Raw genomic sequence first — 15,096 nt, 5'->3', positions numbered from 1 at the left:
TTGAGAAGGATTGAATTTTATTTGGACTTTTCAAAATGAATGTATATTAAACCAAGGACCAACTGTTTTCATTTGTGTAATCTATAAATTGCGTAACAATGTTAAAGCAATTGTGGGTGAAGAATGAAACAACAGAGATGTAATTGTTATAGTTATGACATTTGGGTAATTATGACATATTGATCTTTTTAGATTTCGAGAGGGGGAAGAGCAAGTGACGACAACCTGGCCTGTACCCATAGTACAAGAATGTGCAAAATTTATTACCACAACAATGGAAGGGAATTTCAGTGTTGTATGAACTGTTTTGTGACCACTGATAAAAACTTTAACACGATTCATTATATTCTCTGTTGGAATGAAGGCCAATTACAGCCGTTGTTATCAAAATTAATGACTGCCAGAGGGCAATTAGAGAAAAGTTATTCAATCTTTGGTTAATTGGCATGGATGGATGGGCCGTTCAACTCCAACAGTGTATATATAAATCGAGTGTGTTAGATGAATTGGATAATGATTATTTTGTGTCTCAACTACACATGGCAAGAGGGGATGTAATGGCTGGTTCTAATGAAACGACTAGTGCCATGATTAACGTGAGACCACGAAAATATAAGCGTAAACCTTTCCTATATTCTGAAATCCCCATACTCCAGAGTTCAACAGTATCTGATGCAGCTAAGTGTAAGCGTAAAGCACGGCGTGACCAGAAGAAGGCTCGGAAGACAAGTGAATGGAAAGGGAGGGGGACCGCTCCTCTCTGCAGCTCAAGGCACACTGCTTCTGACCCCTTACCCTCTGAATGCTCTCGCCTCTCGCAGCTGCAGCTAACTTTGGAAAGCGACATTACAAGTGCACACGGGGAAACCCACTAAGAATGTGTATCAGGATTTGCATCTGATAATGCTACATGGAATGTTGAAGAATGCTTTTAACCTGTCAACTGTATGCATTCAGATGTTTGTGTGTGTTGATTAATGTACTAATATGTGCATATGGAACAGCTATACCTTTGTTCTCATATGACATGCCCTATAAATTTTGTTAATCCCTGAAATTCTTAACTGAATGGTTAGACCACAGTATACAGTTGGTCCTTAGAAATTTATAGCTAGTAATTTGATGTATTAGGTAGAATGCACCTTGGTGTGCGGATACTTGTGTTGTATGTGTCAAGTCCTCACTGATATATGAGGTGAAGGTATGTGCCTGACCTGGTTTTGTGAGTATAAAAGCTGAGCATTTTCTGACCAGCTTTGCGCTTCCTGACTTCTGTTCATTGAGGTTGGTTGCCCTTTGTCTCTAACGAGAGGCAAAGTAAGGATTTCTTGTTTTCTGTTTGTCTTTTGTTTGTTCTACTTTTTCACTGGATTTAATTTTATTAATAAAAGTGTATTTTATTAATTTTCTTCACTGGAGTGGACATTGACTTCATTTTCCAGAACCCATCTAAGTTACCCTGTGTGGTAAAGTATGCTCTAATTTATTCTTTTGCAAAATACGTTCTTTAAAGACGATCCTTAAACTAAACTCTGGCTAAGAAATATAGCTAAGGGAGGATCCTGATCTTAACTTTGTTTAATTAGGGTGATTAAATAAAGGGAAATCAGCACAGTTGCAGCTGGAAGGGCTGTTCTACCTGCGTTCGCGTGGGTTTCATTCGCTGTGTAAAACATATGCTAGATAAGTTGGCGGTTCGTTCCGCTGTGGCGACCCCTGATGGATAAAGGGACAAAGCTGAAGAAAAATTAATACTTGAATTTCTACGATGGAGTAAACATAAAATGTTTAATTTAACATAATTTCTGAAATATGAATGATGCAAATATCAATGTATTACAAGCAGAAAATGTGTTTAAATCAAATAGCTAGATAAACTCCCTGAGCAGGAAATCGATTGTGAACTACGTTTCCCAACGTGCACCGCGCTGACAGCTTCTTCCTCGCGACAAAAATGGCGGCTCCTTTAACACTCCTTCTGCTAGTAGCTGTTACAATAAGAGGCGTTTTATTCCGATCCAGTTTGGCAGAAATAATTTCCGAGAGGGTCGAGGTGGTGTCGCCGTTGAATGCGTGGAAACGAGGTTTGTTAATGTTTTCCTTGTGTATAAAAATGCTCTTTAGTGATGGTTTGTTCCTGCAGGAAGCCTCATTGCTGAGCTGTCAAAGACATGCATTAAACATACTGACAGCACATTTCGGTTTCGTATTAATTAAATATGGTTAAAACCAACTATTTAATGCTAATATTATTAATGACATGGTTTACAGCATAACTCTGATCTTAAATGGTCAGTATCAAAGAGAATATGGAGATTCTGAACTGCACTGCTTGTTGTCAGTATCTATTTTAAAGTACGTTGTGAATTGCATTACTGTTATCTGCTCTGAAGTAAACAGTGTGCTAAATATTGACACTTCAATTTAAATTTACAGTCCTCATTGAAGTGATGTGATTTTTGGGCGTGTTTTTAGTAGAAACACCCTTTACAGACGTCAAATTAGTTCACATCACTGCCCTGAATTATTATTGTAATGTATTGTAATTGTAAATTCACACACATTTGACTTTTATTATTATGTTGTTTATGTAAACATACTACATTGAACTGAATTAGTCAAACATTTGGAAGTATTTTTAAAAATTTGTTGATGTTTCTAAAATATTTTCCGCTTACCAAGGCTGCTTTAAAAAAAAATGTAATACTGTAAAATTCATTCAATTTTCTTTCGGCTTAGTCTCTTTACTCACCAGGGGTCGCCACAGCCCAATGAAATGCCAACTTATCCAGCATATGTTTTACCCTTCCAGCTGCAACCCAGTTCTGGGAAACACCTATACACTCTCACATTCACACACACACTCATACACTATAGCCAATTTTGATTACCCAATTCGCCTATATCACATGTTTTTGGACTGGGGTGGGAAACCAGAGCACCCGGGGGAAACCCAGACCAACACATGGAGAACATGCAAACTCCACAGAAATGCCAGCTGGCCAAGTCAGGACTTGAACCATCAACCTTTTTGCTGTGAGGCTAAAGAACTAACCACTGAGACACCATGCCACCCTCTCAAATCAACAAATTGAAATGAATTCTGATGGATACACTATTGACTTAATATATAGCTTTAGCATTGGAGGAATAAACCACAATTCAAAATATATAAAAACAGAAAGGAGTCATTTTAAATTCAAATATTTTTAAATGCATACTGATTGAATTAAAAGCAGTTTTGGTGAGATTTCGTGTTAAACCTTTGGCTGGTGGTGTTTTCTAATTACGCAAGAATCACATTAATGTTTAAATGATGTCTAACATGATTACTTTGTTGCTTGAACAGTTGTGGAGGGTCTTGCCTTGTTGGATCTGGGGGTCTCGCCTTACTCAGGAGATGTGTTTCATGAAGTAAGTTCTATATGTCTTCCATATGAACACATGTGGGATGGATCCATCCATCTTATTCTCAATTCTGTACTCAGATGTCAGCATTTAACTGTATTTTTAATGTCTTCCAGACACCCCTTATGATATACCTCTTTCATTTTTTGGTTGACTATGCAGAGATTGTTTTTATGGTAAGTCCTCCGTGCTGTTGTGTCATTTCTGTTTTCTTTTATCATTGAACCAAGCAAAAATGCTTATGCAATTTTCCTCTGCCATTTATTAGTTTGTTATCCATAATAGATTTTGTAAGTGTATAAAGATGGAAAATACTATTCACAAAGTTATTTGGACTCCTAATTAGGCCTACACGAAATCTGTACACACAGAAATCCACAGATTTACGATTTTAGCTATCTATTTACTTGTGTAAATGTGTGAAAATTTATATTTATTCAGTTTTTTTAATTAATTTCTGTAATATTATTGACAGATATAAAATTGGCTATATGATTTATTTACAATACAGTTTGTAAAGTCATGTTTTCTGTCTTTTAGTAGATATATTATATGAGAAACTTGCTTTGTGTACTAATTAAATAAACCTAATTGGATTTGCATTGTAAACATGAAATAATATTTTAAATATTTTTTTTTCATTCATTCACCGCCAACTTATCCATCAAGTTTTTATTTCATAAATTAAATTTTTAATATATGATTCTTCCAAAATTATTCTGCATAAATCCGCAGATTTTTTACTAAATTCTGCGCAGAAATAGCAGATTCCGTCTGGCCATACTTATAAGTAGGGGTGTAACGATTTATCGTTGTACGATTTATTGCGATGCTCTCAAAATCAGACGTCTGGCAACATTTCGGTTGTACAGTCATTGCTTTAGACTCGTCCGCTTTTTTAAACGCATACTGGGTCGAACATCCTAAGTTTTAAAGTCTTCACAGTGATTTACATACTTTGCACAGCGACAGGGATACCTCCTAATGGTGTCGAAAGAGTCACATACTGTATTTATAAGGTACAATTCACCCTAAAATATCATTCTGTCTTCATATAATGTTCCCACCGCAAAATCACACATGACGTGAGCTGACCATGAGCTGTTACTACACAGAGGGCGGACTTTGATAGACGCGCGCGTATGGCAAGCCGTTTTAGCATTTAAACCTTTGTTCTGACTATCCATAAATATATTTAGAGATATCTCTAATTATATTTTGACTAGTCATAATTATAATTCGACTAGTCAGAATGACAATTAGAGATATCTGCAATTACAATTGTACTAGTACGAAATCAGATTGGAGATATCTGCAAATATATTATGACTAGTCATATTCCTCCATTGACTTCCATTGAAAAATATTTGCAGATATCTCTAAATGAGTTTTGACTAGACACAATTGTAATTACAGATATCTCTAAATTAATTTAATTAAATATGAATTGCAAACCTGGAAATGTGGATTTTTTTTTTGCACACACAAAAAACGCAAGTGACCAAGCAAAGCCTTAAGCTCTTACTGTTAAATTCAATTGAATAGGAAGCTTATTTTTTTGCACCTTTACTTAAATTTTTCCTTCATTTTGTCTCTATCATTTCAATAATATTTTTAAGAAGTTTTTAAATTGTTTTATTTTCCAGAGACAGGCCTGTTTAATTTATTTTCTTATAGAAGGTTCAGTTTAACAAGTTGAAACAAAAGAAATACATAAAAAATAGTTTACTTGGTAAAATTTGCATTTCAGTTTAATTTTCAATTTTTATTCCAAATATCGAGATACATATCGAATCGTGAACATTATATCGTGATACACATCTTATCGTGAGCTGAGTGTATCGTTACACCCCTACTTATAAGCAAATGTTGAATATGCAGAAAGTGTCTTGAATCATAATTCATGAATATTTGTGAAATATTTGTAAATATTGAGTGTTTATTAGGGCTGTGCATTATGACAAAAATCTCATAGCACAATATAAGTAATTTCATATGCTGATAACAATATATATGATGGTATAGTACCACTTCAGTTAATTTAATTAACAATTGACCACATTGAATGGCGACGCAGTGGCGCAGTAGGTAGTGCTGTCGCTGAGTCGCTGGTTCGAACCTCGGCTTAGTTATCTTTTCTGTGTGGAGTTTGCATGTTCTCAATGCTATCACGGGGGTGTCCTCCGGGGGCTCCGGTTTCCCCCACAGTCCAAAGACATACAGTACAGGTGAATTGAGTAGGCTAAATTGTCTTTAGTGTATGAGTGTGTGTAAGAATGAGTGTGTGTAGAGAGATGGATTGCGGGTGGAAGGGCATCCGCTGCGTAGAAACGTGCTGGATAAGTTGGCGGTTCATTCCGCTGTGGCGACCCCGGATTAATAAAGGGACTAAGCCAACAAGAAAATGAATGAATTCATTTTCTAATTTATTTATAACCTTGGGACAAATCTTTGCTTAAGGATGTAGAAATATAAAATATATACAAAATATATAATATTAAACACTTTTTAAACACTAATGATTACAGGCCCAGCATAAGATATCTCTAAAAAAAAAAAAAAAAAGCAAAATGTAAACATTGTAGCTTTAATATTTCAACAAGCATCCCAGTAATGACATGTAATACTGCACTTATATTAATTATGAAAAAGTATTATCATAGGCAATGTATTTAACCACACCACACGAAAACCTATATATATTGCAGAATCGCTGATATCGTGATATATCAATACCGCCGTATACTAAATATCTTGATAATATCGTATCGTGAGTTAACCTGTGATTACCACCCCTATACGATACATATAGTCTCATTGCATAGCCCTGGTGTTTATTTTTTGTGCACTTTACCTCTTCACACATGTGAGCATACTTCTGTGCCCTGTCATTAGATAGCAGATGGAATCACAGCAGTGGCTCTTTATCTCTCAGTCCAGATTTATAACAAGAATGTGGTAAGTTGTAGCATTCGGTTGATATTTTTGTACATTTCAGCATATAAACCCTATTGTTTCTTTATATTCTGTTCATACTACTTTCTTATGCTGTACATAAGATGTATCTATCTTGGTGTACTTTGTAGTTTAGAAAACAGAAATATGCCTTGGAATCAGAACGGTATCCTGCTGACTGTTTGGAGCTCCTCCGCTCTCCTAAGGAGATGTTCTACATCCCGCTCAAGGTTGCCATGTTGTAAGTCTCAATCAAGCACTGCGCCCCAAATGGCTCACTATGCACTTAAGCATATGTACCAATGCATTTACACACTTAAAGCATAGTATATGAAATTAGTGTTGCTCCCTATTGAACACTAATGCTTGTTTGTTTGTGTTTTTCAAACCAGTTCACACTCAACATTTCACGGCTGCCAAATAACTTAAATCAGGGGTGTCCAGATTCATTTCTGGAGGGCTGGTGTCCTGCATATTTTAGCTCCAACTTGCTTCAACACACCTGCAAGGATGTTTCTAGACTGCCTAGTAAGAGCTTGATTAGCTAGGCCAGCTGTGTCTGATTGGGGTTGGAACTTAACTTTGCAGGACATAAGATGTATCTATCTTGGTGTATCTATGGCCCTCCAGGACTGAGTCTGGACATCCCCGAGTTAAAAAAACGGTTAAATTTTAAGTGCATTATACAAGTATTCAAAGTACACTTATGCTTTTTAAATAAAAGACAAAATGGCATAGAATAGTGCACAACCCTGCTGAAAAATCAAGCTTAAACCAGCCTAAGCTGGTTGGCTGGTTTTAGCTGGTTGACCAGCCTGGTTTTAGAGGGGTTTTGGCCATTTCCTGGCTGGTTTCTAGCCATTTCCAGCCAGGTTTTAGCTGGTCAGGCTGGAAAATGACCAGCTAAAACCGGCTTGACCAGCCAGGTTTAAGCTGGACACAGCTGGTTTTGACTGGGCTCCCTACCTGGTTAGGCTGGTAGTGCTGGTTTTAGCTGGTCATCTCCCAGGCTGGAAATAGCTGGAAACCAGCCTGGAAATGGCCAAAACCCCTCTAAAACCAGGCTGGTCAAACAGCTAAAACCAGCCAACCAGCTTATGCTGGTTTAAGCTGTTTTTTTCAGCAGGGAAGTCTGCGATTTGGGACGCCCCTTAAATATAAATAAAATGTTTGCAGTTTTCCATTTTTAATAACAAATATGTTTGTAATCATGCATTTTTATTTGGCTGATTTTCTTCTAGTTATCTGTTAAACCCGTTCACGATCCTGTCATGTGTGGCAAAGTCAACTTGTGGGCTAAACAATGCTATTATCGCGCTATTCATCCTCTGTACATTGAAAGGTGAGTGTTCCCCTAAAGATTGAGTTAGGATTGAGATTGAGAAGGGTTGAGTTATTCACTTAAACATGGGCTCAACCTCTCAGAATTTTAACTTGCCTATGTGAATTCTTCTGCTTTGCATCAAAAAGCACTTTGCTGGTAAAGTTAACTAATATATCTTTGACTGTCTAGTAATACAGCAAGCAAATTTTGGCACTGCCTTATGTGTGCAAGGATGCTATTATTTATAGTTTTTGGTCAATGATATGTCTTTGAAGGAACATTAATTCAGCAAGGACAAATTAAGTCAGTCGTATTTACTATTCAGCGTTATATGGGTGATGTAAATGCATTCTTTTGGGATTAAGGGCTTGAAAATTTAATGATGTTGCTTTGATAATAATTTGTTACTAACTAGGCACTAATTCTTAACTATTTAAATAAATAAACATTTTTGCTGTAGCATAAAATGAAAACTCTGAAGTCTAATCTGCCTAATCTGGCTTTTTTACATTTAAGATGTGAGTAAATTACATTTAAGAGAGTAAATGACAGTAATTGAATGTTGGGGTTAGGACAAACATGCCATTAAAATGTTTCTTTTGAATGCTATACTACAGAATACTATAACCAATAGCATCTGATTTAATGTATATACATGCAAATATGTAATTTGCCACACTTGGAAAGTACCTTCACACTTGGAAAGTATCATGATTATGACTGTCACAAAAAAAAATAAAAAATCAAATAAACACTTCATTCGAGAGCTAAATCCATCAAGAATCTTAAAAAGTATATATTTCCACAAAAAAAAGTAAGCTCAACTCAACATTTTTCAACATTAATTATAAGTAGTAGTAATAATAAATTAATGTTTGCTGTGTTCTTTCCTCTCAATAACACAACTATGACAGTAGTAAGAAAATAGCAGTTAAGAAAGCATCTTATTTCAGTGATAGGGAAATGTTTGTGCAAGTTCTGTAATTCATTGTCATCATGTCTAAAGATGTCAGATGAGGTCATTCAGTTGGCAGGGTTCCCACGCTTCTTGAAAGTACTTAAAAGTACTTGAATTTTAGACATCTGGATTCAAGGCCTGGAAAGTACTTGGAAACAAACATGCATGCTTGAATTAAATTTGAAATTAAATTTGTTCATTGCTTTATTTTCAAATGTTTAAAAACAGAATGGAAAAAAATGAGTTAATTTAATTCTTAAATTAAAAAAGTTCAATTGAAATCTTGTACAGTAACACTGACAAATAATGCACATTTGATACATTTTTTAGAAACTGCATTAGAATATCACCAGTATTCAACTAATTTTATTAATCTTCTTTGAACATGACTTAAAACGGTCACATGACTTAAAAACGGTTACTTAATTTAAAATTAATGGTGCTTTAGAAAGTCATTGAATCTGCTGTTCATGAAAGTGTAATGATTTGTTTATAACTTGTTCACTCATTGCTAAAAAAGACTAGTACATAAAAAGTCTAATATGTAGCCCATTTAACAACTGTTTATACTTGTAAAAAGAGTGCCATGACGTGCAGTGGCTCAGTGGTTTGTATTGTCGCCTCTCTGCAAGAAGATCGCTGGTTCGAGTCCCAGCTGGGCCAGTTGGCGTTTTTGTGTGGAGTTTGCATGTTCATCAAGTGTTGGCGTGGTTTCCTCCGGGTGCTCCGGTTTCCCCCACAGTCCAAAGACATGCGGTATAAGTGAATTATTCATTCATTCCTTTTCTAGTCGGCTTAGTCCCTTTATTAATCTGGGGTCGCCACAGCGGAATGAACCGCTGTATCCAGCAAGTTTTTACGCAGCGGATGCCCTTCCAGCCCCAACCCATCTCTGGGAAACATTCACAGACACATTCACACACACACTCATACACTACGGACACTTTAGCCTACCCAATTCACCTGCACCGCATGTCTTTGGACTGTGGGGGAAACCAGCGCACCCGGAGGAAACCCACGCAAACACAGGGAGAACATGCAAACTCCACACAGAAACGCCAACTGAGCCGAGAATCGAACCAGCGACCTTCTTGCTGTGAGGCGAACGTGCTACCCACTGCGCCACTACGTTGCCTATAAGTTAATTAAATAAACTAATTTGTCCATATCGTATATGAGTCTGTGTGTTTAGTGTATGGGTGTTCCCCATACTGGGTTGCTGCTGGAAGGGCATTCGCTGCAGAATAGTTGCACAGTGGTTCATTCCGCTGTGGTGTCCCCTGATATAGATATAGCCCTGATATAGCCAGGGGTGTCCAAACTCGGTCCTGGAGGGCCGGTGTCCTCCTTAGTTTAGCTCCTCCTTGCTTCAACACACCTGCCAGGAAGTTTCTAATACATGTGGTAAGAGCTTGATTAGTTGGTTCAGGTGTGTTTGATTAGGGTTGGAGCTAAACTCTCGAGGACACCGGCCCTCCAGGACCGAGTTTGGACACCTGACTCACAGCTGAAAAAGAATGAATGAATGAATGAATGAATGAATGAATGAATGAAAGTATGAAAGTGTGCCGTTTTAACTATAGATTTACATGTTCACTGTCTGTGGTGTTGTCTATTTTTTATTTTTCAGGTAGTGCCTTGCTAAGTGGGATATTGTTAGCTTTGGCCACATATCAGTCCATGTATCCTCTGACACTGTTTGCTCCTGCACTGCTGTTCTTCCTGCAGGTGGGAGTCTACATTCAGACTAGTGCAGATGACATGACACCTGTGTCCAAACTCAAACGTCTCTCTGTTTCTTTCAGAGATTGTATATCCCAGTGAACCTAAGGAGGAGCAGCTTCTGGTTCTTCACTCTTCAGTATGCGTTCATATATTTTGGCAGTCTGGTCGTGATCACTGGACTCTCCTTCTTCCTCTTGGGATCCTGGGACTTCATTCCTTCTGTCTATGGATTCATGTTAGTAGTCATGTCATGTCAATAGTAGGGTTGTCAGAAGTATCAAGTTCAGTACCAATCAGAACTTTACATTTTTTTAAATGTCCATTTCCTGATAGTGTTCGAGTGTTGTGTTCACATGCTCAACAGAAATGATTGGTAACATTAGTAGTTTATTCCAAATCTTCTGTACTTTTCAATTACCAACTCAAATGCACATACTATTTTTTTCCCACAGTTGAAATAAGCCAAACTACTAAAACATGTTTGCATCATATATTTACTGTGTGTGTTTCACAGACTTTCTGTTCCGGACCTCACTCCAAACATCGGACTCTTCTGGTATTTCTTCGCAGAGATGTTTGAGCACTTCCGCCTCTTCTTCATTTGCGTCTTCCAGATCAATGTCTTTTTTTACACCATCCCGCTCTCCATCAAACTCAAGTATGTGCTGCATATGGCCGAACAAGAGCGATGCATTTGTATTGCAGTCTTATGAGTAAAAATGCATTTCCACAGGGAGCATCCAGTGTTCCTCATGTTCATGCAGATTGCCATCATCTCCATCTTTAAGTCCTATCCCACTGTGGGAGATGTCGCCCTCTACATGGCCTTTTTGCCAGCCTGGAGTCACCTTTATCGATGTGAGTATCTCTTTTTATTTAATGGCTTAGTTCACCCAACCCTGTTCAAAAACGTAGTATTTGTTTGTTCTATTCACAAAAGAAGATAGAACCACAGAACCACTGACTGAATATTTGTAGTATTAGTTTTTATTTGTTCATAGTATTTGTTTTTCCTACTTAAGCCTGGTTTATACTTCTGCGTCAAGTGACCGGCGTTACCCACGGCGCATGCAATGCCCGTAGCTGTGCATTTATAATTGTGCGCGCTGTCTCTGTTGGTCTGCATTAACACTTCCGAAACGCTAGTTGGCAGTAAGGTGTTAATGCTCCTCTGTGTCGAGTTTCTTCGCTGCTGTTTTGCTTTTCCTGAACACTTCCTGGGTGTACAAGTGGCTCAAACTCGCTCATTTTGAGGCAGGAACCGGCACACGTGCAATAACTTTAACTATGAGGTAAACACAAAACAAAACTATCCATCCGGAGCTCCTTCACACGACTCCACACTTGTAAACAATCGCTCCATTGGGCTCGCGCCATTCGCGCGGCTCTCAGTCCCGCCCAGACTCGTCAGCGCTACTAAGCCGACCAATCACAGAGCTTGCGCTACGTGTTGTTGCGACGTGTAGTTACATTTTTTGAGAGGTGCACGTCAGTGATGCCGACGGCCACGGCGAAGGGCTGTGCGTCAATGCCGTAGCATACGCCGGCGTTTGACGCAGAAGTATAAATCAGCCTTAAGGATGTCAGGGGTTTCTGTTTTTTAACATTCTTTATTGTATCTTGTTTCGTGATCAACACAACAAAAAAGTCAATGTTGAATAAATAACAGAAAAAAAATTGGGGGGAGTGAACTATCCCTTTAAGTATGTAATAGATCTTCTGTTGAAACAGCCTATCAGAAGTGAAGTCCTTTTTTGACTAAATTAAAAGTTTTTTGTTTTTTTTAGAAATTAAGAAAATGAAACAAAAGGCAGATTTCATGGTTTCTTTAGATCAGGGGTGTCCAAACTAGGTCCTGAAGGGGCCGGTGCCCTGCATAGTTCAACTTCCTTCAACACACCTCCCAGGAAATTTCTAGTATACCTAGAAAGAGCTTGATTAGCTGGTTCAGGTGTGTTTAACTGGGGTTGGAACTAAAACATGCATGTCTCCCCTCCAGGACCGAGTTTAGACAACCCTGCTTTAGATGCACATAAGTGCTTAATGACAGCTTTTACATGTTCAAAAATACTCAAATGTTTGAGGTCAGGAAAATCTTTGTTTATTTATTATTAGATTTTTGTTTCAAATGGATTCTAATCATCGAAAAAAACTGTAAAATTGTTTCACAGTTTTCTCCAAAATATTAAGCTGCCGTTTTTAACCCATATTTTAAAGTAATATTAATTATTTACAACATATTAGATATATTTCAACATATTACATGTTTTTCTTTAGGAACGTGTGACACTGACAACTAGAGTAATGATGTTGAAAATTCAGCTTTTTGATATCACAGGGATAAATTAATGCAAATCGCACCATGAAGTAGGGCTTCACGATATAAAAAAAATCTCACATTGCGATATTTTGTTTTTCGGCGATATATATTGCGCTATGAACACAATTTCACCATGGCTAAAATTGGTCTTTTTGGAAGGAAATCCTTCATTAAGATTGATTGGGGTGATTTTGTAAGAGTATAAATGATGTATAAAAACTAATAATAAGCAAAATAATTACAATAGACCAAAGAAAAAAAGTCAAATAAACTGTGTTTTCCAGAGACTCAAACAGTATTGAGGTACAGAAATTCTATAGTCTTCATCGTATTGTACAAATGTACTTTTTTAAATGTGCCTTAATGCTTTAAACTCTCTTGAAATGCCTTTAAAACAAGTGCAAATTACAAAGTTTTACTCTGTTATGGTTATAACAATGGTTTGGAACGACTCCACAAATCTCATATAATCCATACTGTTGTGCTGATCAACTATAATCCCAACTCAACATTGCATATACTGCGATTTGACTATTGCGGACACTTATTGCGATATTGATGCTGAAACAATATGTAGTGCAGCCCTACCATGAGCCATAATGTACAGTGAATGTAGCACAGCTAAGATATATTTTTATGCACAGTGCAGAAAGACAAAGGTCTCAAAACTGAATGACACAAACATATCACCAACAGACCAGTTTTGTTTCTATTTCAAATGCATGGAGCTGCTTATGTAGCAACACACTGACGCAGTGGTGCAGTAATATGTATTGAGGTCACAGGTGTCATGTTTGTAGAGTCATTTACATCTGCTTTGAACCTAAACAACCAGAGTTAAGAAACAGGGGCCGGTTGCACCAGTAAGCTAAAACTTCTGGGCTTAGTTTTAGTTAAGCACCACTGGGCTTAGTTTAAATGTAACGCTACATTCCAACTAAATATCATACGGCATTAATACACTTGTATCAGTAGCCCAAAGCACTATTTGCAAATGACTTAAATGCATCAAGCTGGACGTGTGGAATTCTGTGAATGATTCAAATTCAAATTCTCTAGTAGTCCATTCAGAGGAATTCTGTGAGCATAGATTCCATATAAACCTTCATGCTTAACCATCCTGTTTTTGTGCAGATAAAGTTAGCTGAAATCTCCTACACCACAGGTGTCAAAGCCAGTTCCTGGAGGGCTGAGCTCTGCGCAGTTTAGTATTAACCCTAATTAAACTCACCTGATCAGACTAATTGAGTCCTTCATGCTTGTTTGAAACCTACAGGCATAGCCAGCCCTCCCTATAATTGAACTAAGTGGCTGCTTAGGGCCCCGCCGTCACTAGTGGGGCCCCTCAACCCGCTAGTGGTGCGAGCCACTTCCTTACTGAAATCATTTTTATTTGCATTTTACAAATGATCTGAACTGTGCAGAGCTGCGGCCCTCCAGGAACTGGCTTTGACACCTGTGTCCTACACTGTAAAAAAAATGCTGGGTCCCAAACAGCATGTTGTCCCAACACCAGGGGTGGACTGCACATCTGGCAATTCTGGCAAATGCCAGAAGGGCCGGTCCAATTTTTAAAAAAAAATTTTTATGTATTGTTTTTAAGTGCAGACAGCTTTTATCTCTTGCTAGATGTGATATTATGATGATGATAATAAAAATAATAATAATAATAATGAATAAAAATGTTAAGCATTTGGCCCAATCGGCAATTGCTGCCTGGTTTCAAGATGGTCCGACCCAATCCAAGGTTACCCGGACATAATCAAAATCTGGCAAGAATGTCATGTTATTTCACCATTTGTACACCAAAATAAATAGTGAATGTGCGTGTCCGTGGGTGGGGCTGTGTTAATGTGGTAATTTGTGTCGGTGTGGTAATTTGTGTGGCTACAGTGCCAGGGCTGAATTTTTGTCCCAGTCCGCCCATGCCCAACACAAATCGATTAAGTTAATGTCTGCGTTTTTTACAAATTTATGTGGATTTTTGCCAAAAAAAACCTTAAGAATTCATTTTTAAAAAACTTTTTTTAAGAAATTAAGTTCTTTTGAGTTTGGTTGACTTGCTTGATCTGGAATTTGCTTTTCAGTGCTTGAACTTTCAGCAGTGAAAATTAAAACAACACTGAACTGAACTGAGGTTCAACTCTCAAAACTGGACTGACACAGTTTCAATTACTAGAACTTCAATGTTAAGCTGCTTTGACACAATCTACATCGTAAAAGCGCTATAGAAATACAGATGAATTGAATTGAGCACATTTTAAATAATTAGTTTGAACAAACAGCAAAAGCAAGTTTTGAGTGTAAGAAGCTACTAAATGCAAATGTAAAAATGACTTCATGTAGAAGTGTGTTTTATTTCTCGTTCTGTCTGTATTTTCAGTTCTGAGAAACATCTTTCTGGTG

At 37.5% G+C, this 15,096-nt stretch overlaps 1 protein-coding gene across 2 annotated transcripts in view; it reads left to right on the top strand.

Moving 5' to 3' along the window:
• Positions 1-1,258: 1,258 nt before the first annotated feature.
• Positions 1,259-15,096, top strand: part of pigu (phosphatidylinositol glycan anchor biosynthesis, class U) — a 19,900-nt gene continuing 6,062 nt past the window's right edge. The window contains exons 1-11 of one of the 2 annotated variants that reach the window (XM_017356500.4): positions 1,259-1,466; positions 3,350-3,414; positions 3,525-3,584; positions 6,304-6,366; positions 6,495-6,604; positions 7,605-7,705; positions 10,276-10,373; positions 10,451-10,605; positions 10,885-11,028; positions 11,104-11,228; positions 15,074-15,096. The exon at positions 15,074-15,096 is cut by the window's right edge and continues 120 nt beyond it. In XM_017356500.4, coding sequence (XP_017211989.1) covers positions 3,534-3,584; positions 6,304-6,366; positions 6,495-6,604; positions 7,605-7,705; positions 10,276-10,373; positions 10,451-10,605; positions 10,885-11,028; positions 11,104-11,228; positions 15,074-15,096 — 870 coding nt within the window. In that variant the 5' untranslated portion in view covers positions 1,259-1,466; positions 3,350-3,414; positions 3,525-3,533. 2 annotated transcript variants of the gene reach the window in all.

Source organism: Danio rerio, chromosome 6, assembly GCF_049306965.1.
Source record: "Danio rerio strain Tuebingen ecotype United States chromosome 6, GRCz12tu, whole genome shotgun sequence".
Lineage (NCBI taxonomy): Eukaryota > Metazoa > Chordata > Actinopteri > Cypriniformes > Danionidae > Danio > Danio rerio.
The sequence above is the reverse complement of the archived record's forward strand: the minus strand, read 5'-3'. Positions and strand labels throughout refer to the sequence as shown.